The sequence below is a fragment of the Canis lupus genome, chromosome 5 (genome assembly GCF_003254725.2).
Source record: "Canis lupus dingo isolate Sandy chromosome 5, ASM325472v2, whole genome shotgun sequence".
Classification (NCBI taxonomy): Eukaryota; Metazoa; Chordata; class Mammalia; order Carnivora; family Canidae; genus Canis; species Canis lupus.
In genome coordinates, this window is record NC_064247.1 from 35,863,259 (window position 1) to 35,889,101 (window position 25,843).

Below are 25,843 nucleotides of genomic sequence, written 5' to 3' on the forward strand. Positions count from 1 at the left end.
GGGTGGCGTGACCTCTCCTTCCAAAACGGGCCTGTGTTTGCGGGGTTGGTCTTCATCCCCATGGTTGACTCCACACCTCACAGGCCACAGCGCAGATGGAGCCCTCCCCCTCCCCCCTATTCAGCTTTGCTCAGTTGTTCCTAGGAATGGGACCCAGTCTGCCAGCTGCCTGCCTGGGACCCCAGGCTCTTTGGGGGATCCGGCTGGGAGGGGGCAGCTGTCTATCCAGCCGTTAGACCTCTCCTGCCCACCAACCTGTTCTAGTGACATCAGCGTGATGGTAAATCATGACAGTGGCCCCACATATTGAAGCCACACCAGCACATTCGCTGTGACACGCGGTGGCCCAGGGCAAGTCAGGTGGTAGCCCACCACGTGGTGTGCACGCACGTGGAAGGGAGGTTTATTTAGGAAGGCGAAGTGTGTTGCTTTATATGTAGCTGGGAAATGGCAGACCAGGGTGGTAGGGCCCAGGGCCTTTGGGCCCTTGGTCCCAAGCTTGTGAACTTTATGTGTCTACTGGCCTGAAGAGCAAAAATGGATATTTCTTCAATGTCATTGAAGCCTCACATGGGCCTTAATGGCCTTTTATCTGTGTTGTGAGGACCTCTAGATAAACAACGAAAGGAACTGACATTCAAATCATGTTAAGAATCAAAGCTGTATACATAAACCACATTCTGTATGTTGGTAAATTGAACACCAATAAAAAATAAATTTATTATAAAAAAAGCTATTAAATGAAAAAAAAAAAAAGAATCAAAGCTGTAGTCGCCATCGTTACGATGAATCTGTTTCGACAGTGGGAGGCAATTCCGCCTGATTCCGCCTGATTCAGGAACCTGCTCTACAGTGCCTCTGATGTCTGACTTCTACTAAAATCCGTGCCCTGATGGAGAGCTCACTACCTATCTCAACGCCCATTCTACAGTTGGGCATTTCTAGGTGTTAGACGGTGCTGCTTTCTTAGGTGGAACCTCATGACGTTGCCATTTCGTATAACCCAACATGGTCAAATACAAGATGCAATCTACAAATTGAGGTCAAATCCACTTTTTTGCCCTGTCCCCTCTTTTGCCTGGTTTGTGCCCGCCGCCTAGGACCGTGCTAGCTTCTGCCTTGCACTCGACCCAGGCCCTTCAAACATTTAAAAGCACAGTTCCATTGTGCTATGTAATGAATGCTCTTCTCTTGTCTAATTTTTCTTATTTTTTCCAGTTGCTCCTGAGTTGCTGGTTCATAGGTTCTCTGCCCACCTGTCATCTTCTCCTGGAGGTGCTGTAGCTCAGTGCAAGCTTACAGATTGTATAGTTTTTCTTTTTCTCTTTTTAAAGATTTTATTTATTTATTCACGAGATACACAGAGAGAGAGAGGCAGAGACACAGGCAGAGGGAAAAGCAGGCTCCCTGCAGGGAGCCCGATGTGGGACTCGATCCCAGGACCCTGGGGTCATGCCCTGAGGCAAAGGCAGACACTCAACCCCTGAGCCACCCAGGTGTCCCTAGTTTTTCATTCAACAAATATTTCTTCAGCGTTGAGGATTCTTCCAGGGTCTGAAGGTACCGTGGTACCTCTGGGGCCCCAAGACCATGCTTCAAGTATTCTTGAGAATAAAACAGTGCCACAAAACACAGTCTCGTTTTCCGATGTAATCACGCATATCGAGATGCATCTGTCTTTTAACGTGGTTAGAGAGTCTTTGCCTCAAAAACTGAAATTGACTTCCACGGAATTAGGAAAGATAAGTACCCAGGTGACATTCCACCACACAAATCCCTTTCTCCTATCACACTGATTACAACTAAACACTTTTTGAATGATTTGATTTACTATTTAAGTCAATTTCATTTAAATCAAATTCATTTCTGTTTTCCTCCATGTATATGAAGTCAAAACGGGTTTTTAAGTAAAGATTGCCCCATTTCCCACTGTCAGAGATAAGACCGCCAGTCTGGGTGTGTGTCTTCCTTCCCCCTGGCTGGTTCTCTCCTCTTTTTCATGCCTGACCCTGAGCATAGCCGACCACAAAGGTTGTCAGATGGGCTGCCCCAGGATGCAAGGGGCCCTCCTAGCAACATGGGGCAAACCAGCCCCACTTCGCACTTCCTGGTGCCTCTGTCACTGTTGCTGGACTTGGTGTCCCAGCAATAGAAAGGAGACGGGCAGGCTTTCACTAGGCTGATGGGTCAGCCCTTGGCGGTGGCCCCTGGCAGCAAGGATTTCCTGGAATGGAACCAGGACCCGCTGGGTCTTCTGCATTGTGACGTAGTGTTCCCTCTACCTGCCCTTCAGACTCTCTCAGGGTAGAAGGTAGAAGGCCTCCTACCCCCACTCCCGAGGGTCCACACCAAATGCTTGCCAAAACCACCCAAAGGTCATGATTATTTTCTTCTCTCCTGTTAAAGACATACACGCCTAGATGGGAAGTTGTAATGTGGAGAAAGTCGATTTGCAGGTTCTGTGCTTTCAGATGGGTGGGTCCTCGTGAGAGAAAAACCCAGTCTGTCCTGTTAGCAAGGAGGACTCCTGTCCGATGAAGTGGCTTCTGGGGACTTGGGAGGGTCCACCTGTCACTTAATTCTGAGCACGGCCGGGACACTGCACATCAACGACTACAGTGACAGTAATCCACACTTACTGCATATTAGGTGTGTGCCAGGCACTGGCCTAAATCCTAAGCCAGCACTGACTTATTTCACTTATTTCACTCCCGCTGTTATTATCCTGTTAACGGATGAAGAAACCCAACACAGAAATGTCAAGTAATTGCCCACCGTCCCCCAGCTGTCCACATGGTGTCTCGTGCTGCTGACTCTTGCAAAAGAACCCTGCACGGGACTTTTCTCAGCAGGAGTGGTTGCTGGGAATGTTGGTGTCTACCTCTTGGTTTGTCCTCAGAACTATTTGGAGGACCCACTTTCCATCAATATGCCCTATGATAGCTGTCCTTTTAGAACCAGACAGCCTGTTCCGTTTGAAATTGATTTTTTTAAAAATTGGAAGTAAAGCCACCAATCATGCAAATAATGTTGTTATATTTTATTATTTATCCAAGAACCCGGAAAGAGGCTGAAGTATAAATTTGATTTTTTTTTGTTTGTGTGAATCTTATTTACGTGTCCTTTCTCTTGGCTGTGTGAGTTTCACCAGGAGTTATTTATACCAACCCAATCTAATAATAAGGTCCCGATACTAATCAGCCTTCGTATTTTCCTAAGCAACCACCACCCCCGTGGTTTCTAGCACTTCCTGTACTAATGTGTTATCTACTGCTGTTCCTGTTGTTATTATTTTTATTTTATTTCTAAACATTTTATTTATTTCAGAGAGAAATAGAGAGAGTACAAGCAGGGAGAGGGGGAGAGGGAGAAGCAGGCTCCCCACTGATGGGAGCCCAAAGCAAGACTCAATCCCAGGACCCTGAGATCATGACCCGCACTGAAGGCAGATGCTTAACTCACTGAGCCACACACAGATGCCCTTCTTGTTACTGTTTTAACTATTTTGTGACTTGCTCCCTACAGGATCTCCTGAAGACAATCCTGGATTTCCACAAACTGGGAAAGCTTGAGTTTAGTGGAATCCGAGGAAACGCCCTGAGTCAGCAGGTCCAACAAATGCATGGTGAATTTCAAGAGCTGTACAGGGTCTTCGAAGAGTCTTCCTATGACTGCTTGGACCCCCAGAGCACGGTGAGGCTTGGAAAGGCAGACTTGGGAGCTGCTTCTTTCTCAGATGGCCCCGGGGCAGTAAGGTCTGGGTGTTTGCTTACATTTTCCCTGTGTATTTCCTTAGGCCCTGTGACCCCAGGGGTTTTCACAGAGACCACTCGCAGTTATTCTAGGTCAGGAGAAAGATCAGGAGGGGTCTTTTCTAACTGCTGATGGTACCCAGGGTTTCCGAGCCGCTGAGATGAGCATGGGATGACAGTGGAGGCGGGTGCAGACCTGCAGATGGCAAAGCTATTGGCTTGGAGTGGGGAGTGCTCCGGGGAGGCCAGGCACATCCGGACAGAATTTCATCAGTGGCTTGGAGAGGGGTGAGCCAAGCAGGAGCTGAGTTGTTCTGAGCTCAAGAGGGTCCTCAAGAGGAGGAAAGGGCCAGAGTTGCAGTTTCCAGCTGCCCAGGAGCCCACATGTCACCTGTAGCCCTGGGAAATCTGAGACTTGTGAGTCCGAGCTTGAAAGGGGGGGGGGGGGAAGCAGAAGGGTCAGTACAGAAACAGGGAATGGAATGCCCCGAGAAGGGAATAGCTGAATCATGGGAGAAGAAGGAATTGCAAGAGTATTGGGGGGAAGAGGAGAAAGAAATTGAGCAGAAATCTGCTCTGAGCACCTTCAGACAGTGGGAGATGCGTTGGCCAAACATAGAAGATGGCACTTTCTAAAAATTCCACGAGTCTGAAGTAGGAAAAAAATTGGGGGAGGGCAGGTAACAAAACAGCATATATACTGTGTGTTTCCCCACCAGATGATAAAATTAAGAACACACCAAATCCTACTATAGTGTTAATGTGGTTGGGTTTGAGAGGAGGAAAATGCTGTGCTTTTCTATTCTTGTCTTTTCTTAAGAGTATGCATCAGTGTTGTGCAGCAGGAATAACAGATAATAGTGATGGCACAGATTAGAGATTTGAGTTAACAGAGTTTCTTTGAAAATTGGTGCAACCTAAGAAAGAGAACACACTTTGGACTGCCCAGTAAAATAAAATAATTGAGAAACTCGTGTGCCTAAGTTCAAAATATGTGTCTATTCATCATGGATCTGAAATTTACATTTAACTGGGTATCTTCTATGTACCTTTGCTTGCTAAATTTGGCAACCTTGGAAACAATGGCTAGCTGCCTCTTAACCAATTAAAGCATACTTAGAAGAAATAGTGGGTATTAGCTTAATTAGCTAGCTTTCCTCCTAGTGGCCAGATTAGTTTATTTACACTAAAAAAAAAAAAAAAAGGATTTTGACTTGGGGGAGGAGGGAAAGTAGGTGGTCAGAACAGAAGAGCCTCATTGCTGGGGCTGCCGCTGCTGAGGTAGACTTTGGAGTGACATGAGCTGGCCCTGGACTTCAGGAGGTCATAGAGGGGCCCAGAAAGGGAGTGACCAACCTCCCATCCCACTCGCTTTACCATTTTGCCTTGTGCCTAAGAAAACAAATACTGCAATAATAGGGTCACTGTCTGTGTGGGTAGGTGATGTTTAGAAAATTAAAATAAGGGCTCCTGGGTAGCTCCTGGGTAGCTCAGTGGTTGAGCGTCTGCCTTTGGCTTAGGTCGTGATCCTGGGGTCCTGGGATGGAGTCCTGCATGGGTCTGCCTGCAGGGAGCCCACTTCTCCCTCTGCCTGTGTCTCTGCCTCTCTCTGTGTGTCTCTCATGAATAAATAAATAAAATTTTTTTATAAAAAGAAAAAATAAATCCTTGGTGTAGCCACTTTAAGTATAAAGCTTGTCAGAAAGAGCACAGTGGGATTGGCCTTGAGGAAATCATTGTCTTATGACCCTGTGACGTCTCTTTAGGAATTTGAAAATGACGTGTCTGAATTTAACCAGAGAGTAGAAGATCTTGACCGAAGACTGGGGACTGTGTTCAGCCAAGCCTTCGATGATGCCCCTGGTTTGGAGCATGCCTTTAAGGTTTGTGCAGTAGGTCGGGGTACTCTTGCTGGGCTCTATCCTCACACCCCCACCCTCAGTGGTGGAGGGCAAGGATCCTCTTCCCACTGTTTTGTTCCCATGGAGAGTAATTATTCCCGTCAATCTTGCAGAGAGGTACTGTGGGCGAACCAGGGCAAGGGACTGGGGTGGGGGTGGGGGGTTGGGACTAGGCTTCCCGGGTTGATAATTAATGATTTTCTAGAAACACAGCAATGGCGGTACCTGGGTGGCTCAGTGGTTGAGCATCTGCCTTCGGCTCAGGTTGTGATCCCAGGGTCCTGGGATCGAGTCCCACATCGGGCTCCCTGCATGGAGCCTGCTTCTCCCTCTGCCTGTGTCTCTGCCTCTCTCTCTGGGTCTCTCATCAATAAATAAATAAATAATCTTAAAGAAAACAAAAGAAACACAGTGACCTAAAAATACTTTTCAGGAGAGTTACTCTGGAGGGGCTGGGCTGGCTTAGGCAGAAGAGCATGCAACTCTTCTTTTTTTAATTTTAATTTGATTTTATTGAAATTCAAGTTAATCTATAGTGTATTATTAGTTTCAGATGTAGAATTTAGTGATTCGTCAGTTGCATGTGACATCCAGTGCTCATTATAAGTTCCTCCTTCATGCCCATCACCCAGTTACCCCATCCCTCACCCCCCCTCCAGTGACCCTAATTGTTTCTTATAGTTAAGTCTCTTGTGGTTTGTCTCCTTCTCTGTTTTTATCTTACTTCATTTTTCCTTCCCTTCCTCTATGTTCACTTGTTTTGTTTCTTAAATTCCACATATGAGTGAAATCACATGATAATTGTCTTTCTCTGACTTATTTCACTGAGCATAATAAGCTCTCTGGCTCATCCACATTGTTGCAAATGGCAAGATTTCATTCTTTCTAATGGCTGAGTAACATTCTGTTATATATATATATATATATATATATATATATATATATATATATATATATAAAATAGTATATAATGATATATACACACATTTTTTGTGTATATATCCATTTTTCCATTGATGGACATCTAAGATCTGGGCTATTTCCATATTTTGGCTATTGTGGACATTACTGCTATAAACACTGGGGTGCAGATGCTCTTTGAATCACTACTTCTGTATCCTTTGGATAAATACCTAGTAGTGCAATTGCTGGGTTGTAGGGTAGCTCTATTTTTAATTTCTTGAGGACCCTCCATACTGTTTTCCAGAGTGGCTGTACCAGCTTGCATTCCCACCAACAGTATTAGAGGGTTCCCCTTTCTCCACATCCTTTCCAACATTTATTGTTTCCCGTCTTGTTAATTTTCACCATTCTCACTGGTGTGAGGTGGGATCTCATTGTGGTTTTGATGTGTATTTCCCTGATTAGAGTGATGTGAAGCATTTTTTTCCCCCTGTGTCTGTTGGCCAGGTGTATGTCTTCTTTGGAGAAACATCTGTTCATGTCTTCTGCCCATTTCTTAACTAGATTTTTGTTTTTTGAGTGTTGAGTTTGATGAGTTCTTTATAGAGTTTCAATACTAGCCCTTTGTCATTTGCAAATACCTTCTCCCATTCTGTAGGTTGTCTTTTAGTTTTGTTGTTTCCTTTGCTGTGCAGAAGCTTTTTATCTTGATGAAGTCCCGCATAGTTGATTTTTGCTTTTGTTTCCCTTGCCTCTGGAGACATGTCTAGTTAAAAGTTGCTGCAATTGAGGTCAAAGAGGTTGCTAGGTTCTCCTCTAGGATTTTAATGAATTCCTGTCTCATATTTAGGTCTTTCATCCATTTTGAGTTTATCTTTGTGTATGGTATAAGGGAATGGTCCAGTTTTATTCTTCTCCATGTGACTGTCCAATTTTCCCCACACCATTTATTGAAGAGACTATCTCTTTTCCGTTGGATATTCTTTCCTGCTTTGCTGAAAATTGGTTGATCATAGAGTTGACGGTCCATTTCTGGGTTCTTCATTCTCTTCCATTGATCTATGTGTCTGTTTTTGTGCCATGCAGTGTTGATGATTACACCTTTGTTTTGTTTTTTTAAAGATTTTATTTATTTATTCATGAGAGACACAGGGAGAGAGGCAGAGATACAGGCAGAGGGAAAAACAGGCTCCTCCTTGCGGGAGCCCTAAGTGGGACTCAATCCCGAGACCAGGATTATGCCCTGAGCCCAAGGCAGATGCTCAGCCACTGAGCCACCCAGGTGCCCTGATGATTACAGCTTTTTAATAGAGTTTCAAGTCTGGAATTGTGATGCCTCCAGCTTTGGTTTTCTTTCTCAACATCCCTTTGGATATTTAGGGTCTTTTCTGATTCCATACAAATTTTTAGAATAGTTTGTTTGAGCTCTGAAAAATGCTGGTGTTATTTTGCCAGAGATTGCATTGAATGTGTATGTTACTTTGGGTAGTATAGATATTTTAACAATATTTGTTCTTCCAATCCATGAACATGGAATGTTTTTCCATTTCTTTGTGTCTTCCTCAATTTCTTTCATAAGTGTTCTATAGTTTTCAGCGTATATTTCATTTACTCCTTTGGTTAGGTTTATTCCCAGATATCTTATGGGTTTTGATGCAATTATAAGTGGAATCGATTCTTTGATTTCTCTTTCTGCTGCTTCATTGCTGATGTATAGAAATGCAGCAGCAGACTTCCATGCATTGATTTTATATCCTAAATTTGCTGAATTCCTATATCCGTTTTAGCAATTTTTTGGTGGAGTCTTCCAGCTTTTCTACGTAGAGTGTTATATTGTCTCTGAAGAGTGAAAGTTTGACTTCTTCTTTGCTTTTTGGATGCCTCTTATTTATTTTTTTGTTGTTATTGCCTGATTGCTGAGGCTAGGACTTCCAGTACTATGTTGAGCAACAGTGATGAGAGTGAACACCTCTATCATGTTCCTGACCTCAGGGGAAAAGCTCTCAGTTTTTCCCCATTGAGGATGATATTAGCTGTGGGTCTTTTGTGGGTCTTTTGTACGTGACTTTTATGATGTTGAGGTATGTGCCCTCTATCCTTACTTTGTTGTGTTTTTTTTTTTTTTATCAAGAAAGGATGCTGTATTTTGTCAAATGCTTTTTCTGCATCTATTGAGAAGATCAGATGGTTCTTGCCCTTTCTTTTATTAATGTGATGTATCACATTAATTGATTTGCAGATGTTGAACTACCCTTGAAGCCCAGAAATAAACCCCACTCTGGTCATGGTGAATAATTCTTTTAATGTACTGTTGGATCTGATTACCTAGTATCTTGTTTAGAATTTTTGCATCCATGTTCATCAGGGACGTTGGTCTATAATTCTCCTTTTTAGTGGGGTCTTTGGCTTTAGAATCAAGATAATGTTAGCCACCTAGAATGAGTTCGGAAGTTTTCCTTCCATCTATATTTTTTGGAACAGCTTCAGAAAAATAGATATTAATTCTTCTTTAAATGTTTGGTAGAATTCCCCTGGGGAGCCATTTAGCCCTGGACTCTTGTTTGTTGGATTTTTGACTACTGATTCAATTTCTTTGCTAGTTATGGGTCTGTTCAGATTTTCTATTTCTTCTTGTTTCAGTTGTGGTAGTTTATATGTTTCTAGGAATTTATTTATTTCTTCCAGATTGCCTAATTTGTTGGCATATAATAGCTCATAATATTCTCTTAAAATTGTTTGTATTTCTACAGTGTTGGTGTGATCTCTCCTCTTCCATTTGTGATTTTATTTTTTTGGGTCCATTCTCTCTTCTTTTTGACATGTCTGGCTAGGTGTTTATCAATCTCGTTAATTCTTTCAAAGAACCAGCTCCTAGTTCTGTTGATCCATTCCACTGTTTTTGTAATTTCTATATCATTGATTTCTTCACTAATCTTTATTATTTCCCTTCTTCTGCTGGACTTAGGCTTTATTTGCTGTTCTTTTTCCAGCTCCTTTGAGTGTAAGGTTAGGTTGTATATTTGAGACTTCTCTTGTTTCTTGAGGAAGGCCTGTATTACAGAGTACTTCCCTCTTAGGAACAGCCTTTGCTGCATCCCAAAGGTTTTGGACTGTCGTGTTTTTATTTTCACTTGCCCCTATGTGTTTTTTAAATTCTTCTTTAACTTCTTTGTCGACCCATTCATTCTTTATTAGGATGCTCTTTAACCTCCATGTATTTGTGGTCCTTCCAAATTTCTTCTTGTGGTTGACTTCAAGTTTAATAGTGTTGTGGTCTGAAAATTTGCATGGTATGATCTCAGTCTTTTTGTACTATTGAGTCCTGATTTGTGACCTGGTATGTGGTCTACTCTGGAGAATGTTCCAAGTGCATTTGAGAAGAATGTGTGTTCTGCTGCTTTAGGACAAAATGTTCTGAATATTATCTGTGAAGTCCCATCTGGTCCAGTGTGTCTTTCAAAGGCCTTGTTTCCCTGTTGATCTTCTCTTTGGATGATTTGTCTGTTGCTATGAGTAGAGTGTTAAAGTCCCCTACTATTATTGTATTATCATCAATGAGTTTCTTTAAGTTTGTTATTAATTGATTTATATATTTGGCTGCGCCCAAGTTAGATATTTGTTTACATAAATATTTACAATTGTTAGATCTTCTTATTGGATGGACCCATTTATTATGATATAGTGTCCTTCTTCATCTCTTATTATAGTCTTTGGTTTAAAATCTAGTTTGATATAAGTATGGCCACTCTGGCTTTCTTTTGATGTCCATAAGCCTGATCAGTGGTTCTCCACCCCCTCATTTTCAATCTGGATGTGTCTTTGGGTCTAGAAGGGATCTCTTGTAAACATATCAATGGGTCTTGTTTTTTTTTTTTAATCTATTCTGATATCTTGTGTCTTTTGATTAGAGAATTTAGTCCACTTTCATTCACAATAATTATTGAAAGATATGAATTTAGTGCCATTATATTACCTGTAAAGTTGCTGTTTCTGCAGATCTTCTCTGTTCCTTTCTAGCCTTTGTTATTTTTGGTCTTTCTTTCCCACAGAAGAGCATGAGACTCTTGATCTTGGGGTTATGGGTTCAAGCCTCACACTGAGTGTAGAGATTACTTAAATAAATAAATAAACTTTTTTAAAAAAGAATTTATTCTGGAATGCTCTCTCTGGGCCTTATCAATACAATGGCCATTAGAAGTGGAGAAGCCTGCTATGGTCCCCACCCTGAATCCATGGCTCTGCTGTACCCTGCTATTTAACCAGTGCTGCATGGTTGACTGAAGCTGGAGAAAACCCTACGTAACTGGTTATAGCAGTCAGCTACTAGCAACTAGAATAAGAAGACTCTACCTTTGCCCTGTATAACAGGGAAGGAGCAAAATGGAACAAGAATAGGGAGGAGGCTTAGGATGATGAGTAGACAAATGGCTGCACACTGAGAATTCTGAGTCATAAGACATGACACTTTCATAGCATGTGATCGATCTTTTATTAACTACAAAGGAACTTACTCTGTAAAGGCTTAAGAATTAGATCCAGGACTGATCAGTGGCAGTTACCAGGAAGCAGATTTTGGCTCAGTGGAGGAGAGAGATTTCTGTGAAAGCTATTGAAAGGTGAAATGGACTTCTTGAGAAGGTGAAGTGGACTTCTTTGAGAAGTGGGTAAGTTTCCAGTCATCAGAAATATCCTCAGGTAGCCTCGATGACCACTGGGACAGTTGTAGAAGAGGCTCAAACCTCAGATGGATGAGTCTGTGCTATTCCAGGTTATCAGGTAACCCAGCATGCCAGGCTTCATTAGCCATCAAGTATAGATATGTATGACCTTTAATAAATAGTGTGGCTCCCTAATTCATAGGGGAGCACTAGTAGGATTCCTCTCCAAGCATTTGAACTCATTTCAGAAATTAGTTCCAGAATTCTCTCTGAAACTTTGTTCTTGCTCCCACCCTCAAATTTTAGCCTTCCACATTCTCCCCGACACCCACTTAACTGTTTTATCTTGTCTCCGTCTTCACCCTCCACCTTTGTTTTCAGTCTTTTTTTTAATGGAGAACTTCACCTCTCTGATATCCTTAGTTTTCTCTTTGTTTGGTCTTTTATTCAGGTTCTCTCAACACATGAGGGTTCAGTGGGTAATTCAGGACTCCTCATTTAGAAGCAAAGGAGAAGAGCACCTGGGTGGCTCAGTCATTTAAGCATCTGCCTTTGGATCAGGTCATGATCTCAGGGTCCTGGGATCGAGCCTCACATCGGGCTCCACACTCAGTGGGGAGTCTGCTTTTCCCTCTGCCCCTCCCCGCTGCTCATGTGTTCCTTCTCTCTCACTCTGTCAAATAAATAAGTAAAATTAAAAAAAAACAACAACCATGAATACCCACCTATTCATAATTACTGATAGAGTCACAATAACAATTTTGACCCTCTTTTGTTGGCAGACATATGAAAGAAAAGCCAGGAAACAAGATGTATGTGACTTTAGAAAGGTTGAAACTGTGACTTCTTCTTCTCTCTCTGCCTCCTTTGCAGCTGCTAGACATAGCAGGGAAACTTCTGGAAAGACCGCTGGTGGCACAGGATGCCTCTGAAAAATACCTGCTGCTCATCCACATGTTCATCAAAGACTTGGATACAGTGAGGGCAATCTACAGTCAGCGTGTCCAGGAAGAGGCCGAACTTGGTAGGTTTGCTGCCAGCGGATATGAATGGGGCAGTTGTGATGCCTGGAAGGGTGCAACTCACTCCTCTTGTATCTGTTAAATGGCCAAGATGGACCCATGATATCCTCCTGGAAAAGAAAGCAAGACATTCTTGCTTGGCATCTCAGACCATCTTGGGTAATTGTAGAATTCACTGAACTGAGCATTTCCCTGTCTCTGGGGCTGAGATTGGCCCAGAGCAGTCAAGTCCTAACTGCTTCTGGTTGAGACCCGAGCATAATGTACCAGTTGACCCTTGGTCATTGCTGCCATACTGCTTAGTCTCTGACATACCACAATAACATGCCCCAGAAAAGTTTCTGATCCCCTCCAACACTATATCAGCCATGCCTTTGGAGGGAGGAGCTGTCAGGCGCCCGACCAAGGGTGCTATCATACCAAGGTGTGATTTTTCCATTCTTTAAAAAAGATTTTACTTATTTATCCATGAGAGACACAGAGAGAGGCAGAAACATAGGCAGAGGGAGAAGCAGGCTCCCTGTGGGGAGCCTGATATAGGACTCAATCCCAGGATCCCAGGACATAATGTGATGTTAGTGGCTTAAATAAAACAACACCCATCTTTTGGCTCATAATTCTGTAGGTCAGAGCCCAGCTTGATGGAGCTTTTTTCCCATTCTGAGTGCTCAGGGTTGAAATCAAAGTGTCAGTCAGGCCAAATTCTCATCAGGAGGCTTTGGGGGAGAAAATCCACCTTCCAGCTTATTTTGTTGGGGGAATTCAGTTCTTTGTGACAGTAGGCCTGAGATTTGCAATTCCTTGATGGCTGCCAGCTGGGGGGACCATTTAGTGACCAGATATGTGGCAAGGCTGTGTGGCTGCCTCCATCCTCAAGCCAGTAGTGGCACCCCGAATCCTTCTTATGCTTGCTTCCCATCCCTGACTTCTGTTTCCTGCAACCAGAGAAATAGTCTGCTTTTAGAGGACTCACCTGATGAAGTCAGGCCCACCCAGGATCATTTCCCTTTTGCCATCTAACATAACATTGTCACAGGAGTGATTTCTCATTGTAGCCAGGTTCCTCACACACTAATAAGAAGAGGATTATGTATGCATGAGGGTCGTTGGTGTCATCATAGAATTTTGCCTATCGTGGAGGCTAGGGAGAAAGTAACTGTAATAGATCTGTGTTGAGTGTAAGACAACAGGGAGTGGTGAGGTCTGTGGCAAAATAAAGGCAGAGACAGCTATTTAGCTCTGGTTGCTAGTTAGAAGCAGTGGCTTGTTCTCACCAAATCTTTCAGCTGAGGAAGGAAGGAAGGAAGGAAGGAAGGAAGGAAGGAAGGAAGGAAGGAAGGAAGGAAGGAGAAAAGAAAGGAAGGAAGGATGAAATCAAGAAATCTATCTAATACTTGTTCAACCATGACAACTAATTATGAGCCAGGAAGCCAATTTTATGGGCCAAAGTCAGACTATCCAGACTGTGCCAACTCTGGTCTTGTGGCTCACAGTCCATGCAGCCAGTCTTATTCATAATTGCAGTGAATTCTCCTAGAAATCCTGGAAATTAAGCAGGGAAGATATTATCCCCACTTTATAGGTGAAAAAAACCTGAGACCCAGAGAGATTAAGTTCTCTGTTGAAGGTCATGTTTTCAACCCTGAATGTACAATGGAACTTCTCCCAATGAGATCAAGACCTGAGCTGAGATCACAAGTCAGACGTTTAACCAACTGAGCCACCTAGGTGCTCCCTTTCACTCTGGTATTACATACATTTAAAAGTATGAGTGACCAGGCCCTGCCCAGACCAATTAAATCAGAAAGGTGAAGGCAGGGTCCAAGCATCAGTATTTTTTTTTAAGATTTTATTTATTTATTTGACAGAGAGAGAGTGAGAGAGAGAGCTCAAGTGGGAGAGGGAGAAGCAGGCTCCCCACTGAGCAGGAAGCCAGATGCAGGACTCCATCCTAGGACCCTGGCATAATGCCCTGAGCAAAGGCAGGCGCCCAAGCACTGAGCCACCCAGGTGCTCCTAAGCATCAGTAGTTTTAAGGAGCCCCCAGGGGCTACTGCTGTGCGGCAGGTGGAAAGTCAGTGGCGTGGAGTCAGACAGCCAGTGAGCAGCAGAGCCGGGCTGGGAACACCTGTCCTCCGCCCCCATGCAGTGTTCTGCCCAAGGTCACTCCTTGCTCACACGGTGATCTCCCCGGAGCCCCCATCTCAGTGTGAGCCCAGGGTGACATTAGCACATGGAGACAGGACTGGGGAGGTAACTGGGGGGAGGTGTTCCTGGGCGGGGCCTGGCTCATTTGGGCTGTGCTGTGCCCCGCCAGGGTTCTCCTCCACGCACAAGAACATGCCAGCCATGGCCGGGGGTCTCCACTGGGCGCAGGAGCTGAGGCAGCGCATCCAGGGTCCCTCCACCAACTTCAGACGCCTTGCACATCCGTGAGTAACTGGTCCCTGAGAGGCAGTTTTGTCTTGGGCTTTAGCTCCTGCTCTGGATTTTGAGTGTTGGAGACACGCAACTCACTTACCTTGGGCCTGAAAATCCTCTTCATCTCTCTCCAGCATCTCAGCCCGCTTGGGCTGTTTATACAGAATATCGGAGATGGTCCTCACAGCTCTGGAGGCTGAGAAGTTCCCAGATTTCAATGCAGGCAGATTCGGTGTCTGAGGAGGGCCCGCCCTCCTCAGTGTCTTCTCACTGGTCCTCATAGGATAGGAGGTGCAGGGGACCCCGGTGGGGCCTCTTCTTATTCCCTGCAAATCCCTTCGTGAGGACTCCACTCTCTTGGCCTGGTTAGGCCCTCTGAAAGGCCCTGCCTCCTAATCCTATCCCATTGCACGTTAGGATTTCAACATGTGAATTTTGGGGTAAGAGGGCACAAACATTCCGTAGAGAGATTGATACATTTGGACCGATTGGAGGCCCCTTGGTGTTAAATGAAGCTTAAAGGATGGCCAGCTGCCTCTTCTTGCTCCATGAGATTTGTTTCTATAGGTACGTTAGTTAGGGGCTTTCAAGCAGTGGGGCTCGACCAACATATCTCCTCTGACACAGTGTTGCCTGGCTCCTAAGGTTGCTGGAAAATAATGAAGCCCAGAGTTTCCTACAGCATGGTGCAAGGACTTTGCCTATTAGAGTACCTTGGGCTCCTGTTAAATGCTGATTCCCAGGCTTCGTCTCCCACTGCACAGAATCCGAATCTATGAACCTGCTTCCTTAGCAGGCTCCCTCCTGCAGTTCCAACAGTTGACCAGGTTTGGAAACCATTGGCCTACCACTCAGCTGAACCTAGAAGCCAAGCCAGGTCAAGGCACCTTGGCAGCTAGATGCGAGGGAGAGCTGTCTGCAGGATCTGTTCAGGATGCTTCAAGGAAGGGCAGTCTTTCAGTGACCCCTCTTTTGTTCTTTTTTTTTTTTTTTAAATATTTTATTTTTTTCAAGAGAGAGACACACACACACACACACACAGAGGCAGAGACATAGGCAGAGGGCAAAGCAGTTTCCCTGTGGGGAGCCCGATGTAGGACTTGATGCCAGGATTCTGGGATCATGCCCTGAGCTGAAGACAGATGCTCAGCCACTGAGCCACCCTCGTCTTTCAAATCTTCTTTCTAAAGAACCTCGTGGAGGGCTCTCAGCTTTGGCAAACCAAACAGAAAAATTAGCGTTGAGACACGGGCTTTACAGGTGTTCTGGCCTTAGGTGGGGGCGTTAGAGCCCCTCTGGCCCAGGTGGTAAGACTGAAGTCTTTCAGAGGCTGCTGGGAAGATGATGCAAGACAGCCAGGATGTGGTCCAGCAGGGGTCCCCACACCCCATCCAGGGCTGCCCAGCAGGAAAGCAGGCTCAGTGTGAATAATCTCCTGACTCCAAGAGAAGCTGAAAATCACGATGTGTATGAAAGTGGCCAACTTCAGAATTAGCAAGTACCTCACCTTTCCCCAAACTCCACACAGGTCAAATACACAGGCCTGCTGATCTGGTCTGAGCTAGCTGAGCTCTTTGTTTTGCAGAGGAAGAAACTCAGAGAAGCAAATGAGGTGATAGGCCTACAGCCCCAGAGAGAGCCCAGAAGGAACTGGAACATTCCAGGGCTCAGGAGTCCCAGCCCAGAGCCCTTTCCAGGGAGTCCCCAGCCACAGAGGCTTGGCCCCAAGTACTGCTGAGCCCCCATCTTCTTAACCTGCCCGTGGATGTGGGCTGTCCCAGGGGAGGGGCATGATCTTGGGCAAGGGGCTCTCTGGCTGCAGCTGTTCCCCAAGAGGGAGGCAGCTGCGCTTTGTCAGCAGCCAGCATCGATGGCCAAGGGAGATGGGAAGTGGTAAGAGGGCCTGGGCCTGGAGGGGGGATCTGATTGACATTCCAAAGCGTCCTCTCCAGCTCCCCCCAAAAGTCCCCTTTGTTTAAAAATGAATTCACGTTTGTACTGTACCCTATATTATACAGCTGATTTAAGCCCAGATTTTTTTTTTTTTTCTACAAAGTTTTAGTTTCCATTTGGTCCAGGGCTTGGGCGAGGGCTCCAGGGTGGTTAAAAGCTGCCTAGTAGCTGCAGGGAGAGGTAGGCTCCTGCCGAAGTCCTGACACCACGGGGATGCCAGAGGGGTCCGGGAGGCAAGTCTCGTCCTGCTGGAGAGTGAGCCAGCCTTTGGCACAGGAGGAGCCACCTGCCCAGCCCAGTCTGGGTGCATCAAGTGCCCACCATCTTCTTGAGTTTCACCTGCTCCTCTAGGAAGTTGTTCTTCAGGACTCACGAGGAGCGGAGAGGAAGTCTGATGGGCAGAGCCCAGGGCCAGCAGACCCAGAGGGACCTGGTTCAGGTTCTCGTCCACCTCCCTGGCAGCCTCCACGGCACCACAGGTTTTACCCTTCCCATCGGGGATGGCTCCTGCGTGTTCTAGAAGAGGCGCAGCTAAGGCGTGGCTTTTGCAACTTCAAGAGATGCTGGACACTCTTGAGCATTCTTGGCCAAGTAGCAGAAGTGGCCCAGCTCTCCAGAGCTACATCACTGCAGTAGACATAGAAGCCTGGAAGGAGGGAGGCGAAGGAGGTCTGCAGGTGCAGGCTGACCACGTGGAGTACTTCTGATGAACCCGGGAGCTTGTGGTTGGTGCTGGCGGGTCTGCAGGCAGGAGGTGGCTGAGAGGATGGTTCAAAGTTTGCGGCTGGGCAAGAGGTAGGAGGGTGGTGGGGAGGCCGGAAGGAGGTGTGGCGCGGGGTCTGTTCCCTGCACACACTGCTGAAGCAGAAGATAGATCTTGGGCGGGGGGCACAGGGCCCACTACCTAGACAGAGTTTTTATGGTGCTGTAATGCATTCCCTTCCTTATGATTTTCTTACCGTTTTTTTCTCTTTACTTTATCATAAGAATGCACTATATAAGGCAATAATGTAGGAAATATGTGTTCATTGACTCTTTACATTATAGGAAGGCTTCCAGTCAACAGTAGTTAAGTTTTTAGGGAGTTACAGTTAACATGCGGATTTCTGCTGGCATGGGGGTTGGTGTCTCTGAAGCACCCCTCTCCCCAACAGGTTGTTGAAGGTCAACTGTATATACAAACTGGCTACTTTCCTTACCACGAAGAGAAGTAGAACCTATGGGAAGTATGCACTTACTCCTGTGACCTATCAAACTTTCAGGCAACCGGCACGGGGCCCAGTGTGAAAAACCGCTCTCCCCTCTGGCCTCATTCTCCAAGAAACAAAACTGAGATCTAGGGTTAGGAGGTTTGCAGAAGTCCCACAGCTCGTGAGGGGAAGACTGGGATGGGGGGAGGGAGGGCACCCACCTAGTCCGAAGCCCTTTCCACGTCTCTTTGCTGCCTCGACAGGTGCATCTGCTCATTCACCAGGAAAGGGAACTAAGCAAGTAGAGGGGGGAAAACCTACCAGGAAATCCAATGCTTACTCTGCGTACCTGAGGGTTTATACCGTAAGCTCAAGAGACCTGATGAAGAAACCTTGTTGGTAAAGACCAAGTGGGTGTTTTAAAGTCTTTGCAAAAAGCTGCCTCACTTTGCCGGCAGAACACACACAAAACAGACCCTCCAACACAGTTCGTGTGAAGGCTCTGAAAGTGGCAGCTGCTTCAATTCTCCTGGAGGCTGGTCTCTTCATTTTGGGTTGCAGAGGAGCATCGAAACCAGGTAGTGGTGTGGGTAATGGGCCTCCAGCTGGACTCAGCTTCTGTTCCTCTGTGGCTCCCAGCATCCCCGCCGGAGCCTCTGAGTGTGTGTTGTGTGTGTATGCACATGTGTGCATCGGTGTGCTCACATTTGGGGGCACAAGAGGTGAGAGAGGAACCTTGTATAGACATGTCAATGAGTAGGAGGTCTTGTCATCACGTGTCCTAGAAGGATTTCAGGGAAGGAGAAAGATACACATACATGTTATATATGTATGTTTATAACATACACATGTATGTGCATACACTACTATATATGTATATACACACATATATAAAACATTGTTTAATGTTATATAGTTTTGTTATGAGGCATAATGTTATATGCAGTTTTTTTCCCCGAAATACAGAAAGCTGCATCTAGAATTTTCTTCTCATATCTCAGTTTCCCTTTTATTTAGATTTTGGAAGGACTTCGCTTCCTCACACTGGACTGGCTGGGCTAGGGGTGGGGGGTAGCTGTGTCCTGCTCTCCCTGCACCCCCCCCCCCGGGGCGGGGGGCGGGGGGGGGGGGGTGGTGAGGCGAGCATTTCAGGAACTGCAGCTGCCCTCTGGTGGCCGGTGGGTGATGTTCTTGAGGAAGGAGGTAGGCTCCTTTAGGGGCCTTTGGAAACCCGCCCCCAAAACCATTCAGTCTCTTTCCAGGCTGCAGTTTGTTACTTAGATGGTTATGTTGGCTTCTTCTAAACTGGTGCCGTTTCTTGTTCTCTTTTGTGGGGACAGTTGCATGGAATCTGCCGAAGGAAAGCGAATGACCCAGAAATATGAAGATATGCTCTCGTTGCTGGAAAAGTAAGTGGCTTCTGGGGTTGCATTGTTCTGCAAATGGCACGCCCCCCACCCTGTGAGGCCTTTTGTGGCTCCGGGTTTGTGCAGCAAAAACCCGGAGGCCCCCCTCCCCCCCCCCAACACACACACACACACACACACACACACACACACACACACACGGCTGCCAAATGCCACTCTCTGTCTTATGATGTAACTGCAATGCCTGTGATTACAGCGCTTCTGGGGTCACCAACCCAGGGTCTGGGGAGGAGATGCAGCTCCGTTCTAGTTACAGACACTTTCCAGGCTGGTTTTGTGAGGAGCGTGAACTTGGCAGAGCTGGAGGAAGTAGGGCGCTCCTCATGGCGTGGGGCTCAGTGTCACGGAAAATCACAGCAGCTGCTCGCTGAGCAGAAAGCAACAGTTGGTGCTGCAGAAAGAGGAGATGAGTTTTATAAATATGTCCTGTGTCCTCTGACACAGAAATGGTAAGAATGACAATTTGCCATTTGCATGGGCTCAGAGCTGTTCCTGCTCTAAAGCCACAGTTAAGTCTTCTGTGGGTACAGGTTCTACTGCCCCATGGTTAGCAAATCCCAGATCCGATGATGCTGGCACATCCTCTGGCTGGGGGGCCTCTTAGGGTCTCCCCCCAACTCTCATCTCTTCCTCGTGGCTTTTGCCTCCCTCTCCAGCCTTGACCTCTGCCCCCTGTGGTCTCAGGTGTCCCCAGATCACAGTCCACCCTTTCCTACCTCTGCCCAGGGCTGTGCTGTTGTTTCTACTGGGAGCATTCATTTCCCTTTCACTGTCCTACCTCTCCTGGTCCTCTGACACTCCATCAAAGCTCAGTGTGGCCCCTCTTCCATGAAGCCTTCCTAGTGTTCTTCTCATCATGCACTCACCCCTGCCATGAGAGGCCTCATGCCCGGTACATCTCTCCAGGATTGTACTCCTGTATTTTCTGCTTACCTGTGCTCCAACACATTAGCTGCATTTACCATGGGGTGTTATTCCCCATGTTATCCCTCAAGCCCAACACATGGTAGGCATCCAGTCAGTGTTTAATGACTGAGCAAGGGACGTCTTGAGCTGCATGAAGATTAGCATGAGAGCAAATCTTAGCCAGTAAGTTCTTCCAGGATTTAATGAGAGTGGTCACAACTCCCCTTCTGCCCTGAAAAGATTGCTTGGAGCCTTTCTTTCTGCTCTCCTGTCATTTAAGCTGTGCCACCTTTCGAAATGAGGTGCTACCTGCAGGTGATGTGTCTGGCTGAGTTATTGACTTAAGAATGGATTCAGGAAGGGGCACCTGGGTGGCCCCAAGTGTCTGCCTTTGGCTCAGGTCATAATCTTAGGATCCTGAGTGAATGCTGTGTCAGGCTCCCTGCTCAGCGGAGAATCTGCTTCTCCCTCTCCCTCTGCTCTTCCCAACCCCTCCACTCATGCTTTCTTTCTTGCTCCCTTTTAAATAAATAAACAAAAATCTAAAAAAGAAAAGAAAAAAGAATGGATTCAGGTATTTTACCAATAATATCTTCAGCTCATGATATACACATGTGTATGTACGTACTTAGATACCTGGGTTGCATATTTGTTAAGATATCTCTGTCTTCAATTGGTCGTTGCTGGGTGCTGGAAGGGTGCATAACAGGTGGCTGTTGTCTCTGGTTCTCACAGGTACGAGGCAAGACTTTATGAGGACTGGTGTCAGACAGTGTCAGAGAAGTCCCAATACAACCTTTCCCGGCCACTTCTGAAACGTGACCCTGAGACAAAGCAGATCACTGTCAACTTTAGCCCCCAGGTAAATCAGGGGGCAGAAAATTCCTTTTGGGCTCCTCAAGAGACTCATTGAACTCCACTGATCTCCAAGGCAAAGGGGCTTTTTATAAGAATATAGAAGGTGCTGAAAAGAATTTCTACCCTGGATCTCCTCCCGGGGAATGAATCCTGAGGTGTGGTGTTTTCTTAGGTTGTCTAATGTCCACATTATTCTCCATGATTGGCCAATAAATTTGCATTGATTTTGCACAACAGAATATAATTGAAAAAAAACATTTTTTTTACCTTTCATTTGTGTGGTAATAGCTTTATTATGAACTTGGCTTCAGGCACAAAGTTAGACTGGCAGTTACACTCAAGATGAACTCATCTGCAAGTTTCAATATCCTCTTCTAAATATGCACTGTTTGAAATTCCAGAAGGTATATCTATACAGGAATAGATATTACTACCCATCCTTAGACAGAGGGGGTGACAGCATTACCTTTTAGTACCAAACAGAGTTGACTGTGCCTGCCTTGAATGCATGCTCCACATGAAGGCTGTTGACTAGACATGAGAAGGCCAACCAAATATAAGATCCAGTTCCTGCCCTCAAGGAACCCACCAGCTAGTTGGGAGCTGGAACCTCAACATGTAGAGATGTATCTTTATTAGATCATATATGATAAATCACACTGGAGTAGCTTTGGAAATAAAACTCTAGATTACGGATACTCAACTGAGGCAATTTTGTCCCCCTGGAAGTAATTTGCGTTGCTAAACATGGACTGAATGCCAATGGTGTAGGGTGAGTAGATTCTAAGGATGCTGCTAAACTTCCTACAACATGCAGGATGGCACCCCACAAACAGGAGATTTTGTCTGAAAATGTCAGTAGTACTGAGATTGAGAGATGCTGCTCTAGCTGATCAGAAAAGCAGAAAGTCCTTATGGACTATGGCAGCATGGAGAGCGTAAAGCTGGAGAAACATGAAAATCAAAAGCCAGCCCGCATCAGGAAGCATATGGGGAAAAAAAATGTTAAAAGTATAGGCTACAAGGAGCTAAAAGCCCTTGCCTACTCCTGTCTCAGTGGCATGTTCTCCAGGAATGCAGCAATAGAGAGCCAGAAACTGAGCTGAAGTAGTTGTAGGAACTCAGCAGCCCTCAGGATGGTATGGGGGATGGACCACTCCTCTTCTGTATACTCCAGAGCAAGTACTCTCTCTGCCCCAATGCACAGCATGTAGTGGGTGCTTTATAGGTGTTTGTAGGTAATAGGAGGCAAGGGGGGAGAGGAAAGAAGGGAAAAATGGGGAGAGGGAATTAATACCTGAATTATAAAGTGAGTTAAGGGGAGACAACCAAACATACAAGTCAAGGAAGAGCTGCAAACATCCCTTAGCTCCTGCTTGGAGCAATGTGACAATGGCAGTCCTAATAAGGATGAATAGAAACACACATATTCTAGAGGGACATGATCAGATTTGCCCCTTTGTGGCCATTATAGGAATTATATGGGTGAAAAATATTTTTTTTATAAATTATTTCTTTAAATTATTTTAAATTCCCTATCATTGGACATTTACATTATCTTCTAGTTTTATCAATCTGTATTTCATTGACTGTAGGATGCACTTTTTTTAAAACATCTTAGCATCTCTAAAAATGGCATGTGTTTATAGTTTAACATGCCATATTTTTTTTTCTTTCTTCCATAGTTGGATATGAAATAATGGTGAATCTTACTATTGAAGGCATCTTACAATGAAATAAAATACAGTAATAAATATTAAATATATATAAATTAAATATGAAAATATATAATAAAAATAAAACAAAATATAATATATAATATATAAAAATATAACATAGTAAAAATAAAATATATTATAAATGTATGTACATTTATAATATTTCAACATTGTTTTAGTTTATATCTGACCACTAGCAAAGTAGAACTTTCTCATGTGTTCATTGGCCAGTTATAGTTCTTCTTTTACAAATTGCTTATTCATGTCTTTCTCCCATTTTGGAGTGGAAATACTCTCTTTTCCTCTGAATTTGTTAGAATATTTGGGAAATATTTGTCAGCTATTACAAAATCTGTTGCATATGTGTTTTGTTTTGTTTTTGTTTTTTACCAGTTGAGGTGTGCCATTTTATTATGTGAATGATATTTCATACTTATAAATTTTATCTTTTATTTCCTATTGTATGTTTAGAAGGGCCTTCTCCACCTCAATATTATATAAGTAGCCTCCAGGCTTTAATTGTTTTTGTTTTCAGTTTTTACATTTAAATTTTTAATATCTACCTTGAGCTGATTTCAAAATAAACTAGGAGGCCTAGGTCCTGCCAAATGGTTAGCATTTGCCTAAACCCTGAGGAGAATTGGCTGGGCAGTAGTGAAGCACTGGTCTGGAACCACTGCAAGGGGAGCTAGGAGCCCAGATGTCCCTGCAGAGGTCAGGAAAGGGGAGTGGAAGGAGAGGGGGGCAGAATCTATGGCCTGGTATCTGTTTTGTCGCACCTACCTATATATACTAGTCCTCATAGGTTCAGAGGTAAAAGGATAAATAAAAGGGGGTGGGGCATCGGGGTGGCTCAGTCAGTTAAGCATCTAACTCTTGATTTCTGCTCAGGTCATAATCTCAGGGTTGTGGGATCAATCCCTGCATCAGGCTCTGCATATAGTGCAGAGTCTGCTTATTCTTCTCCCTCTGCTCCTCCCTGACTCTCTCTCTCTCTGTCTCTCTTTCAATTAAAATTAAAAAGTATAAACAAAGAATGAAGACCAGGATGCCTAAAAACCCAGATGAAAGCTCCTTTTTCCATTGGACCACATCTGCTTGGCCTCTCATTTGTGTACTTCCACTCAACGTAGCACCCACAGATGTTCCGAGAGGTGCGGGTACTTCCATTTCTCATATGTTAAGACACAAAGATACACCAATGCAGGCTTATGGAAGTGAAGGGCTATTTCAGATGATCATATCTGATGATCCCAAGTTGTACAATGGGGCATCGCCTCTCAATTGTCAGTGTCTCTTGTGCTTGTGACCTGGTTGGGGAGACTACCAGGAGTCTGAGTTCGAGGCTTCTCAGGCACGGGGCTGGCCCAGACCAGGTGATTCCCCTCCCGCACTCCTTCGCTCCTCCATGGGAACTAACAGACTCTGTCAGCACGAACCCATCATTGTGTCAGTCATATACCCAAAAGCATCAAGGTAGCCCTGTTTTGTCTCTGAGGCCACCTTTCTGCAGTTGCTCTTTGGGGTTTACGCACTCGATGATTGTTGCTGCCTCTGAGTCCTCTTCCTTCTGCCTAAAACTCAAATTTCCTTCTCTAGATTTGCAAAAGAGGTAGAAGCAAAAGTTAAGAAGGGCCCCATAAGGAGCTTGGGGGCCCCGGGATTTTCCTATCTTTGACTGGTGATTGCTGTTTTTCATGGCCACTGACCACAGCCACATAATGTGGATTCTCCTTTCCAGCTGATTTCCGTGCTGAAGGAAATGAGTTATCTTGAACCCAGGCAGAAGCAGCATGTTCCTGAGACAGCAGCAGTCTTGTTCTCCTCCAGGGAATTCTATCGGCAGCTTGTGGCTAAGTTGGAGCTGATGGCAAATTGGTACAATAAAATTGTGAAAACTCTTATAGAGGTGGAATTTCCCTTAGTGGAGGAAGAGCTGCAGGGTATCGACCTCCACCTAAGAGCTGCAGAGGAGACTCTGAGCTGGAAAACAGAAGGTAACAGGGCACCGCCTGGAATCCAGGGGAGGGAGGGAGGTCAGGGGTTAAGATCCTGATAAAGTTGATAGAACCATGAATGATCCCCCTCCAGTCTGGTTTTTGTTTGAAACACAAGCCTACCCTCTCAGACACACACTCAAAGCAGAGAAGACAAGAAGGGTAGTATTCCTTTTCTTCCTTCTCTTTTGGATATGATTGGTAGATTTAGAAAATCTTGCCACCATGTGCTGCAGGAGGCTCAGAGGTCGCATGACACCTCCCGTGGTCTCCAGCATATGTTGGGCACACTGTGAATGAGGGCTTTTACTATATTATGAGTTACTTTTCTTCACTAGACTGTAGACATCTTTTTTTATTTATTTGAGAGTTACTCATTTGAGAGACAGTGTGAGTAGCGGGAAGGGTAGAGGGTTCAAGAAGAGAATCTCAAGTGGACTCCCTGCTGAGCATGGAGCCCAGTGGGGGACTCGATCCCATGACCCATCATGACCTGAGCTAAAATCAAGAGTCAGATGCTTAACTGACTGAGCCACCCAGGCACCCCTAAACTTTAGACCTCTTAAATGAGGGTACTATGCATTTAATTCTCATATATCCTCTAATTCAGTACTAATTTCATTGATGGATTAACATTTGTAGGATACTGTGTGATGGACTCGGGGGGAATATGGGATATGAGGTGTATGAGACATGGCTCCTACCCTCAAAGAGCTCACACTTAGTTGGGACCACAGACATGTACAACTGTAAATTGTGCAAGACAGGCTGTGATAAAAAGCTATCATAGAGTTAAAAATAAAGCATGAGGAATCACAGGGGAGGGAGATTAATTTTCCCTTGAACTCAAAAGAGTTGAAGTTTCAAAAGAAAGTTATGGTCAACTCAGAAGTCTTAGAATGTCATAGTGAGTTAGAACTGTATGTTATATACAAGAGGGAACAGCATTTTCAACATTTAATAAAGCAAAAGTGCTTAGAAAAATAAGGTTCATTAACCCAAATGAAATCATCATGGTGTACTGGTTATGCCCCAGCAACTGTGCCAACTTTTGTGCACTGGTTTGGTAAGCATTACCTCTTTGTTTCTTTCCCTCCTTTATGAGGGTTATGATAAGCATGGGCTGTTCAACCTACC

At 44.9% G+C, this 25,843-nt stretch overlaps 1 protein-coding gene across 1 annotated transcript in view; it reads left to right on the forward strand.

Moving 5' to 3' along the window:
- Nucleotides 1-25,843, forward strand: part of DNAH9 (dynein axonemal heavy chain 9) — a 329,643-nt gene that overhangs the window by 21,639 nt on the left and 282,161 nt on the right. Inside the window, exons 7-13 of the mRNA XM_025428358.3 lie at nt 3,526-3,693; nt 5,519-5,635; nt 12,088-12,238; nt 14,554-14,668; nt 19,141-19,209; nt 20,869-20,995; nt 24,451-24,706. Coding sequence (XP_025284143.2) covers nt 3,526-3,693; nt 5,519-5,635; nt 12,088-12,238; nt 14,554-14,668; nt 19,141-19,209; nt 20,869-20,995; nt 24,451-24,706 — 1,003 coding nt within the window. The remainder of the gene's footprint in view (nt 1-3,525; nt 3,694-5,518; nt 5,636-12,087; nt 12,239-14,553; nt 14,669-19,140; nt 19,210-20,868; nt 20,996-24,450; nt 24,707-25,843) is intronic.